Raw genomic sequence first — 11,219 nt, forward strand, 5'->3', positions numbered from 1 at the left:
CTATCTGAAAACAAAGACAAAAATATTGCTTTTGTCTCTGCCAGTAGTGGAGCTGGGGTGTGCGCCTATATGAATAGATTTTAGTTGGAGAGAAATGTTAAGGCCATACCAGACACAGAGGAGTCTCTCAAGAACACTCTTTAAAGGGAAACTCCGTCAAGAGCAAAGGTAGGCTGTGGGATTCCAAGCCCCGCACAGCTCCCCAGGTCCGAACTTAATTAAACAGGGCCTGGCAGCAGAATCTAAAGTCACTTAAAAGTCAGGAGCATTGAAAAATCCATTGGCACTTCCGTTGCTTTTTATCTAATGCAGTCCCCGGATACCACCTAAAATGATCCCACTGGAGGGAAGACATCTCCAGCTTTTAAAACTGCTATCCTGGAGTAGAGCAGATAGGTTAAGGTGTGCGACCCCCAGCCCTGTACAATGTGCCTAGACTTCTCCGGAGCGGGGAATGAATGTGTTAGATGAGATGTGTTGGCCCTGTTGCTGTGTCCAGGAGGAAGAGTCCCACGGACTGTGATGGGACAGAAACAGACAATGAGGACCGGGAAAGTAACATAATCAAGGCTAGTCTTTCTTACAAAACTGTCTCCTTTGCTTCTGCTAATTTCGACCCAGAGAACTCCAGAAAAGGAGAACACAGCTCTTTGGGTGGGTTTAGGAAGACAGTCGGGGTTGGGGGAGGGGGACTCCGGAGTGAGTTCTCGTAATGCACAGGTCCAGTGATGGGCTGTAATCTCGGGGAAAGCACTACAGGGACAAGGTGTACCACACGTCATACAAGTTGTCCTTCCCGGGCCAGCTGCGCCAAAGGGGCGGTCCCGCTGTGCACGCCAGCGCCCTAGGGAGCTCTGCACCCCGCCCGAAGGGTGCGCTCGGCTCTGCCAAGGACGCGGGGCGCGTGACTCAGCGCAAAGGTAAGAGCAACCGATTGCTGGGTGCAAATTCTGCACCCGGACCGGTCCCACGACTATAAAGAAAGCAAGCCGCTCGCTAGGCGTCATCACAACTTCCAGCAGCCTGACTGCCTCCTTGTCACTTGCTCTGCTCCGTAGCTCCAGCTTCACCAGATCTGGAAATGGACTCCAACTGCTCCTGCTCCACCGGTAAGAGACACACTTTTCTTGGTCTTTAGAATACCCAGAGCGGATTCCCGCCGTTGTAGAGGATGTAGTGTAGAATCTTGGCGGGAACAGTGCCTTTAGTTGGAGATTTTCATTCTAGTACTTTTTAGTGTCCCCTTTTGCAAGCACCTTCATCTATTCTTGGAGTATTAATATTGTCCGAACGGATCCTTTGTCGGGGTTGGGGGCAGTATTTAGGTGCACAAATATCCCGCTCCTGATCACCCAGGTAGTGAGGACATCTGGGTCGAGCCCCAGGCATTATTAAACTTTTATGAATTGCCTAGACTAGGAGAGAATTGAGGGACTTCTGTGTCTTGGATCAAAGATTCAAGTCCTACCCTACCCCATGAGAAGTGGGGGCTAGGCTTCCTGGAGTCCTAGTAGGATTTAGTGAACTGAGCTGGCACGTGGGGGGGCACCGCTGTGATCCGCTTTTCTCCGTACTTACTGCTGTCTTCTGTCTCCTCTACAGGCAACTCCTGCACCTGCTCCAGCTCCTGCGGCTGCAAAGACTGCAAGTGCACCTCCTGCAAGAAGAGTGAGTGTGGGGGGTAGCCTGGGGTGGTGGCTAAGGTTCCGGGAGCACCCGCAGAGCTGGCTCTGAGAAATGTGTCGGGCCAGAGCTGCTTGTTGGGGTCTTCAGTCAGGCCTCTGTGACAGGAGGTCCTAGGACACCCGCTCTGACCTCTTCCTCTCCCTTGTCTCTATAGGCTGCTGCTCCTGCTGCCCAGTGGGCTGCTCCAAGTGTGCCCAGGGCTGTGTCTGCAAAGGGGCGGCGGACAAGTGCACGTGCTGTGCCTAACGGGAGGACAATGCTGCCCCCACGTGTAAATAGTGCGGACCAACCCGGAGTTTTTCAGACAGCTCTACCCTGTTTTCAAAGCCCCCTTTTCTACGGAATATGTGAATAAAAAGCCAATGTGATTCTAACTCTGGTTTTCTTTGTGTGACTTGGAACTAAGAAACTGGGGTGACAGATTGACTTGATGAGATTACAGGGATTTGGTTCTGGACTCATTGGTCCCTTTACCTCTTCACCCCCTGCCCAAGAGGAGGGGGACGTGTTTTAGGGAAAGTCAAATTACATCATGAGGCCGGGCGTTGGTGGCACACGCCTTTAATCCCAGCACTTGGGAGGCAGAGGCAGGTGGATCTCTGTGAGTTCGAGGCCAGCCTGGTCTACAAGAGCTAGTTCCAGGACAGCCTCCAAAGCCACAGAGAAACCCTGTCTCAAAAAACCAAAAAAAAAAAAAAATTACATAATGAGCTTCCTCTTAATGGAAGACAGCAGCTGTGTGCCGGGTCAGGACTCTCTCTCTCTCTCTCTCTCTCTCTCTCTCTCTCTCTCTCTCTCTCTCTCTCTCTCTCTCTCTCTCTCCCTCACAGCTCAGAAGCGTCTCAATCCTTTGTTTACATTCCCTTTTCTATTCCAGTTTCAGGGTATATGGGGGCACTGAGAGTAACAGGGTGTCTGGCATGCTAGTGGGGGGGCTCTGACACTGAGCCTTTTTTTTGGGGGTGGAGAGATGTGTTACAGGGTCTTTAGCTGTTTTGACACCAGATCTCACCATGTTTCTTAGGCTGGCCTTGAACTCACTTTGTAGCCCAGTCTGGCCTCGAATTTTTGATTCCCCTGCCTCAGTTTCCCAAGTACCTGGGATCACAGGGCAAACTGTGCCACCGGGCCACTTAAAAGTGACATAGGGTCAGGTGTGGCTCATGCCTGTAATCCCAGCATTTGAGAAGTAGGAGCATGAGAGTCTGGGTACTAGACGGCCTGGCCTATGTGTGACCCTGTCTCAAAATAAAAGTGACCGCAAAGTGGGGTGTTTGATCCTCAGAGATTCTCTGTAGTCTGTTCTCTCTCTCTCTCTCTCTCTCTCTCTCTCTCTCTCTCTCTCTCTCTCTCTCTCTCTCTCTCTCTCGTGTGTGTGTGTGTGTGTGTGCAGAGCGTGCGCAAGTGCTCACATGTGCTTGTGAATGTGGAGGCCTGAGGCTGACACTGGGAATCTTCCTCTTTCACTTTCTGTCTTTTTCTTTTTCCTCTTGAGACAGGGTTTCTCTGGAGCTTTGGAGCCTGTCCTGGAACTCATTCTGTAGACAATGCTGTTCTCTAACTCAGAGATCCCCCTGCCTCTGCTCCCCAAGAGCTGGGATTAAAGTCATGCCTACCACCGACCTTCCTTTTTGAGATGAGATCTTTTGGTGAATTTAGAACTTGCTTTATTTCTGCCAGACTGGATGCCCAGCAAACCCTGGGGACCCACCTCTTTCTACCCACCCTCAGCTCAACACTGGGGGTGACAGACTTGTACCACCACTCCTGGCTTTTTCTGTAGGTGCTGGAGATTCGAACTCAGCTCCTCAAGCTTGAGCAGCAAGCCCTTTGCTTCCTGAGCCACATGCCTAACCCCCTACAGCTATTATTTTCTATGCACCTCAAACCTGATGCTTGGTAAATGACACTATTTGTACAAAAATAAATTACAAGAGCACGAAACCCACATTTAGAAGATTCGACAGGAAAACAATAATTATATGAAGATATAGGGAAACTAATTCAATCACTCCACAGAGCTGCTCATGGACAGTGATTGTGTGCGTACCCTGGAGCAGCCCTGGCTCAGAGACCCTGAAGGAACTCAGCAAGGACCCTGAGCAGCATCAGACCACTCGCTGGGAGGGCCTCCATTGCTGTGATTCGGGTGGAAGTTCCTTGCAGAGTCAGGATGAATTTGCTCTTTCAGATTCCAGCAGCATGACCAGGGATTGGAGGGAGCTGCTCACGTATATAATCTTCTGACTCTAAGCGAAGTACTTTGTGTCAAAACTGACCAGTGTACTGGGGAGGGCTCACTGGCTATAGAGAGCTTAGGGTAGTTTCAGGTCAAGAACTCACGCCTGTCTCTGTGCATGGACAATGGAAGACAGTCCTAAGTCTGGCCTCTTACTGGCTACTAGGGAAACGGAGCCGAAGAAGGAGGTGGGCACACACTCCCCTCACGCTCACTTTGATCTCAGAGATGCCACAGAGAGACTTTGGGAAGACCAAGGTGACCTCCACAGCGCAGGGCTGAGGACTGGAGACAGCCGCGACTAGGTTCCTGGAACTCTAAGGGGGAGGAATGTCCAGCAAAATTTCTAGAACTGGCAGAGAAGCTGAGTGACTGCATGCAGCTAAGGGCTGAGCGCAAAACCCCGCCTCCCGGGGCCGCCCAGTGGCGGGCGCAGAAGAAACACCCCTGCCGCCTGGTGCACACTGCACACGAGACTGCGCCCAGCGGGAAGCTTGCTCTCAGCTCAGCCACACCCGGTAGTGTGACAATGGGCGCGAGTTCACGGGTGCTACGAAGAGGGCGGGGCCGTCGCACCAGGCCCAGGGCAGACTTGGCAGCTGCTAGCCTTCTTCTGTCCTACTAGGCCACCCAGCCGGGCTTCAGCCCCTGCAAATTGTTGCTCAGGAGATCCAGCGTGGTGTAAAGTACCTGGCATGGACCTCAGGGGGCGCAGTTCCCAGCCAGAGGTCACTGACGTCTTGAGTTCTGAACGGAGAGGTCTCACTTTGTCCACTGCTCGCTTTCAGGTGGAGCTCCTGAAGGCAGGTCCACCTTGCCTTATTAATAAGTTCAAGGACTGAGGTTCAGAGTTTATATCCCCTTCCCTTCTCCCCCTCCACGACATCGTTGAACTAACTGGTCAGGTGCCGGCAGGCTGCACCCAGAGGTCTGTACAGACCTGGGGAGTCCCTAGCGTGGATAAAAGGCTGAGGAGGGTCCTTTTGGGGGGTGAGGACCTCGGGTCATGTCCTAAATTGCTGTCACCTCGGGCTGGCTCTTACAGTGTGCTCCATATGGGACAGGAGGAGCAAGGCCGGGACAGCTGTGAGTTCTGACCTCCGGGTTGTCCCCTGGCTCCCTCCTGTGTCTCCAGCTCTTATCTTCTTTCTTTACCCCAGAGGCAGCTCCTGCAGCTGCAAAGCCTGCAGATGTGCCTACAGCAGGAACAGCCAGTGGGGCCTGCTTTAGAGATCTGGGGCTTGGGCTGAGCTTGGGAGGGAAGCCACAGCTGTTCTAAGTGTGTAACTCTGGGGACACTGGCTGTCCTTTAACCCTGAAGACCATTCTGCTCCTATCCCAGGATTTCTGCACTGCCCTTAGGTCCCAAGACCAGGCTGCCCGTCTCTATTGGGATGCAAACCCTGAAGTTCACATCCGGGCTCTCAGGGTAGACAGAGCTTAGGTCTTCATTAGAATGCTTCCTCAGGAGCATGGTACTGTGGGCATGGCCATTCTGATCAGTACTTGGGAGGTAGGCAGGAGGATCATGAGTTCAAGTCTAGAACAGGCTAGCTGTGTCAGACCCTGTTGGTAGACAAATAAATACTTCCTTGGTGTGAGGCCCAGAAAAGCAAGCATTGCTTCGTTTTTTCCTCTCTAGCTCTCCTCAGGCGGCTGCTGATGCTGCCCAGTGAGATGTTCCAAGTGCGCCCAGGGCTGTGTCTGACGAGCGCGCCTGCTGTGGCTGGTGTTAGGACAGTGCCGCTCCCACCTGTAAAGAGAGCAACTTGTACAGAACTGGATTTGTGTTCCCCACCCCTCAGTCCTGTTGGCTGTGTATGACCTTTTCTAGTAAGTGTGTGAATGACCATCAGATTTGATGGCTTCATTCTGAGCTGGTGTGTGTGTGTGTGTGTGTGTGTGTGTGTGTGCGTGTGTGTGTGTGTGGATTGGGATAAGTGGCTGAGGCGAGAGATTTAACACTAACGCAGAGGCCTGGGCTCATCTGTTAGATTCCCACCCTACATCAACAACTCAGGCAAGGCGCGTTGGGCTTCGTCTCTGGCACATAGAAAAGGGGGAGCAGCTGTTGGTGGGGAGGCAGCCCTGTTTGTCATCCTCATGGACCGTGTTCACAGTGACATCTCCCGTTCTCTGGCTCTCCGATGGGCCCTGCTTTAGTCCTCGGGAGGGCTTACTTACGTGGAGGAGGAGACTTTGGAGTGGGAGATCCAGCTCTCCAGGGTGTTTCCAGTTCTACGTGGGGCTTCTCAGACTCCACCTGGGAAGAGGCTTTGATCTTTCAGAACTAAGCCCTCGTAACTGAAATGATGTTAACTGCTGGGGTAATTAAGCCGAAGGGCATAACCCACTGTGCTAGGATCAACAGGAAAATTTCAAAACCCACCGGACACCACACACTTTTTAATTACGTAGAATCTTGCTCTGTAGCTCAGGCTGGCCTCTACTTCCCTGCACGAATTCTGCCTCAGGCTCACCAGGTTGAGACTTCAGCCACGTGTACTGTGGTTAGAAAAATGTTCCCTGAGGGTGTGCATTGAGAACAGAAGCTGGAGACTTCCCCAGTGTGAGAGCCACACACTGTGAGCATTGCTGGCATTCCCTCAAGGAGACTCAGTGTCCAGGAATCCTGGAAGGACACTAGCTAACTAGGGAGGGCTCCAGGTGGTGACTAGGCCCCTTATCTGTGGAAGTCATCGTCCCACACATACCCGAGTCAGGGTGAATCTGCCCCTCCAGATTCCTTGGCCACTAAGTCACAACTTTCCAAGATGTGGAGCCAACGTTCTCTTGCTGGAGACTGTGGATGTGGCCCTCGGCTCCAGAGGAGGTGCTGCTTGTCAAGGTATCCTGGAACGAGGTGAAGCCTGCAAGCCTGGGGAGCCCCAGTAAGGTTCCATATGAACTATTACCTACTTCTGTGACCATATTCCCTCCATGCTTGGCTATTGCCAGAACATGGAACACATCCTCACACCTGCCTTTCCTAGTGCCAAAGAGAAACAGGGCCAAATGGGAGGCATGGCTGGTGTGGAAGAGAGAGACAGTGCAGAAGGAACCAAAGGTGACACTAGAGACCGTCAGAACTCAGCAATTAGGGAGCGTGTACTCCGAGCCAGGGTGAGGTGACATTCAACATGGCATAATGGTGGGCGGGCAGGCAGGATTAGTTTCCTGAAATGCTGGTTTGGGTGAGGTCTGGCAAACTTTAAAGGAACTAGAATTGGACTGCCTGGAGTCAGGGAGGCCAAGGGGCGAGCAAACACCTGCACGTAATAAAGCCAGCACAGGAGGGGCTGCACCGTGTGCAGAGGTCCTGCACTCTGCACTTGGAGTGCACTCTCTGCACTACCCAGGACCAGGTGAGGATGACTCAGCTCCAGAGGATACCAGTGCTGGCTGCAGCAGGCCTTGACACTTGCAAAGCAAACCAAGCTGCTCCAGGCTCTAACCTGCCCTCTCTTGGTCACCTGAGCCCCTCTTAGCCCCTTGGACCGCCATGGTCTGGAAATAGATCCACTGAACCACGGGGAAGTGAACCCTGGAGTGGGCCTTGAGATTCTCAGGTCCCAGCAGCATCGCTGAATGTACCTGGGTATGGGGAAGGGGATTATCTTGGGTTATGAGCTCAGTGGACTCGGTTTGCTCACCCATTTCTTTCTAGCCCAGTTCCTGATAGCATGTCCACCTTGAAAGTTCCTCCCTGTCACGCTTCAGACTTTAAGCTCAAGCTACCCCAACCCCAACTCATGCGGTTGGGTGGGGCATCTACCTGGACCCAGGACCCTGTGCAGGTCTGGGAGACTCAGTGCAGGTGGAGGGCAAAGAAAGTTCTTTTTGAATTGAGGACCTCAGGTCCTGACCTCAGTTTCTGTCATCATGGGCTGGCTCTAGCATCTGGACGTTCCTTTGTGTGGTAAACCTGAAGGGTGCTTTCCCTTCTCAGAAGAGGGGACATAAGAATGGGCCTCCAAGCTGGGCTGTGGTGGCATGTGCACTTCACTGGGGAGGCAGTGGCAGGTAGATATATATGTGAGTTTGAGGCCAGCCTGGTCTACAAAGCAAGTTCCGGAACAACCTGAGCTGTTTCACAGAGAAACCCTGTCTCAGGAGAGAGAGAGAGAGAGAGAGAGAGAGAGAGAGAGAGAGAGAGAGAGAGAGAGAGAGAATGGGTTTCCAAGCTGAGCCAGGAATACACAAAGAGAAGCCTTGTCTTGAACCCCTCTCCCCCCCACCAAAAAAGAAAGAAGAAGAAGAAGGAGGAGGAGGAGGAGGAGGAGGAGGAGGAGGAGGAAGAGGAAGAGGAGGAGGAGGAGGAGAAGAAGAAGAAGAAGAAGAAGAAGAAGAAGAAGAAGAAGAAGAAGAAGAAGAAGAAGAAGAAGAAGAAAGAATGGGTCTTTCTCCAAGTCAGACAGGAGCTCTCAGGGCTGGCCCCAATACAGGAGGAATCCTGGGAAGTTAATGACCTTGTGTCTCCTTTGTTTCCAGCTGTCTCCTATCTCTTTCCTCACAGACGGCCCCTGCAGTTGCACAGTAAGGGACACCGTGGGACTGGATAAAGGTTTAATAAGGGTTTAGTCAGAGCAGGGGACCCAAAAAGTATCAGGCAGGTGCCAGGTGCCAGGCTGTGGTCCCCTCCCTCCCTCCCTCCCTCCCTCCCTCCCTCCCTCCCTCCCTCCCTCCCTCCCTCCCTCCCTCCCTCCCTCCCTCCCTCCCTCCCTCCCTCCCTCCCTCCCTTCCTTCCTTTTTTCCAATACAGGCTTTCTCTGGGTAGCTCTGGATTCCCTGAAACTCTCTCTGTTGACCAGGCCGGCCTCACACTCACAGAGATCCGCCTGCCTCTGCCTCCCGAGTGCTGGGATTAAGGGAGCCAGACACCACTGCCCTGCCCAGTTATGGTCCACTTTCTCTTCCCATCCTTCTCCCTCAGCAACTGACTGAGGATCAGAGCAGGAAGAACTCCTTAGAGCGGGACGCTAAGACCCAGAGATCGTACCAGGCAGCTCAGACCTGATGCTGGAAGATGTTCTTAAGTGTACAGATCTGGTGGTCATTTGTCCCCACTTTCCCTGCTGCTGACTTCAGTCGATCAGGTGGGGCTCATCAGCATTTTTTTTTCCTGGCGAAATTCTCCCAACCCTCCGCTGATGGAGCGTGGCTTCTGGGACGGATCCTGCGGGTGTGAAGCAGAGTTGCTCCAGGCCTGCGGTCCGGGGCTGTGTCTACAAAGGGCCCTTAAGCAAGCACAACTGCTGCATGTGATATGAGACGGATCCTGCGGGTGTGAAGCAGAGCTGCTCCAGGCCTGCGGTCCGGGGCTGTGTCTACAAAAGGCCGTTAAGCATGCGTAACTGCTGCATGTGATATGGGGCGGGGCGCCGCAGCATCATGACGCCTGCAAGCCTGATTTGGTTTTCACACAACCCTCGCTCCTTGCTTGCCAGTTTCCTTCCCTGTTGCTGTGACTGAACACTTTGGGGAGAAAGAATATGTTTCTGCTCACGGTTCCAGTCTATCACACGGGGCTTTAAGGTTGTAGAATCCTGGGGGAGCTGCTTGTATTATGTCCATACTTGGGGGGGGCAATGACCCATTCACTGGAGTTTACCAGTGCTCAGATTGCTTTCTCCATTTAAAAATTTTTTTTTATCATTTTTTATTTTAATTTTAAATAGCTTGTTTCACATGTCAATCCCAGTTCCCTCTCCCTCCCCTCCTCCCGCACTCCCCTTCCACCCTCCCTCCCACCCTATTGCCAAATCCCTCCACATAGGGGATGTCTAGAGTCTATCATTTCACTCTTGGTAGGGTCAAGGCACTCCCCTAAGAGTCCAGGCTGAGAGAGCATCTCTCTTTGTGCCATAGGCACATGAAGACAGATTGTATACCAGGGATAGACACTGATCCACAGCTCAGAGCCCCATAGGTTGCCCAGGCCTTCTCACTGACACTCACATTTGGGGGGTCCAGATCAGTCCCATTCTGGCCTCCCCACTGTCGGTCTGGGGTCCAAGAGCACTCCCCTGTTCAGATCAGCCGTCTCTGCTGGTTTTGCCAGCCCATTCCTTGCCAATTTGCTCATCACTCCTCTCTCTCTGTCACTGGGTTCCTTGGGTTCAGTTCAGTGCTTAGTTGTGTGTTTGCCTCTGCTTCCATCAGTCCCAGGATGAAGGCTCCCGGATAGTTATAGACATCAAGTTCATTATCAGGAATGGGCATTCGAGGTGGTCCTTCCACTATTGCTTAGCTTGCCAATTGATGTTATACCTTTAGATCACTCGAGGTCACTCTGGTGCCTGATCTGTCTTCGATCCTATGATTCCCTCTTCCCCCTATTTTACCCCCACCCCCTCAACTTCCTGTTCCCCCATGACCAACTCCCTTCCTCTTTACCCCCTCTACTCTTCCCAGGTCCCACTACCCCCCCTCGCCCTGTTCCCCATCCATTCAGAGGATCTTGTCTCCATCCTCTTCTCTTGGGTACTATGCATATATGCATATCTTTTAGGTTCTTTCCTGTTTCCCAGACTCTCTATCTGTGGAAGTGCAGACTGGCACTATCCTGATCCATATTTAAAATCCATATATGAGTGAGTACATACCATGTTTGTCTTTTTGCGACTGGGTTACCTCACTCAGGATGGTTTCTTCCAGTGCTATCCATTTCCCTGCGAATTTCAAGATTCCATTGTTTTTTTCTGCTGAGTAATACTCCATTGTGTAAATGTACCACATTTTCTCTATCCACTCTTCAGTTGAGGGGCATCTAGGTTGCTTCCAGGTTCTGGCTATTACAAACAATGCTGCTATGAACATAGTGGAGCAGATGCCCTTGTTGTATGAACCTGCCTCATTTGGATAAATGCCTAAGAGTGGAATTGCTGGGTCTAGTGGTAGATTAATTCCCATTTTCCTGAGGAATCTCCATACTGATTTCCAAAGAGGCTGTATGAGTCGGCATTCCCACCAGCAATGGAGGAGTGATCCTCTCTCTCCACATCCTCTCCAGCATAAATTGTCTTCGGTGTTTTTGATTCTAGCCATTCTGACAGGAGTAAGATGGTATCTCAGAGTTGTTTTGATTTGCATTTCCCTGATGGCTAAGGATGTTGAGCACTTTCTTAAGTGTCTCTTGGCCATTTTAGCCTCCTCTACTGAGAATTCTCTATTTAGCTCTGTACCCCACCTTTCAAGTGGATCCTTTGGTGTTTTGGAGACTTGTTTCTTGAGTTCTTTGTAAATTTTGGAGATTAGCCCTCTGTCAGATGTAGGGTTAGTGAATATCTTTTCC

The 11,219-nt window shown here is 51.9% G+C and overlaps 1 protein-coding gene across 1 annotated transcript; it reads left to right on the forward strand.

Moving 5' to 3' along the window:
* The first annotated feature begins 905 nt into the window (after positions 1-905).
* LOC101828737 (metallothionein-1) lies at positions 906-2,060 on the forward strand. The gene is made up of 3 exons (XM_005079129.4): positions 906-1,109; positions 1,603-1,668; positions 1,841-2,060. Exons 1-3 carry the CDS (start codon positions 1,082-1,084, stop codon positions 1,930-1,932), a joined length of 186 nt encoding a protein of 61 aa, XP_005079186.1. The 5' UTR covers positions 906-1,081; the 3' UTR covers positions 1,933-2,060.
* The last annotated feature ends 9,159 nt before the right edge of the window (positions 2,061-11,219 follow it).

Source organism: Mesocricetus auratus, unplaced genomic scaffold, assembly GCF_017639785.1.
Source record: "Mesocricetus auratus isolate SY011 unplaced genomic scaffold, BCM_Maur_2.0 Super-Scaffold_100045, whole genome shotgun sequence".
NCBI lineage: Eukaryota > Metazoa > Chordata > Mammalia > Rodentia > Cricetidae > Mesocricetus > Mesocricetus auratus.

Excerpts from the sequence above, each read along its gene's own strand:
- LOC101828737 (XM_005079129.4), top strand. The coding sequence starts at position 1,082 with ATGGACTCCAACTGCTCCTGCTCCACCG. Across the intron at positions 1,110-1,602 it reads CAACTGCTCCTGCTCCACCG|GCAACTCCTGCACCTGCTCC; the intron begins GTAAGAGACACA and ends TCTCCTCTACAG. Across the intron at positions 1,669-1,840 it reads GTGCACCTCCTGCAAGAAGA|GCTGCTGCTCCTGCTGCCCA; the intron begins GTGAGTGTGGGG and ends TTGTCTCTATAG.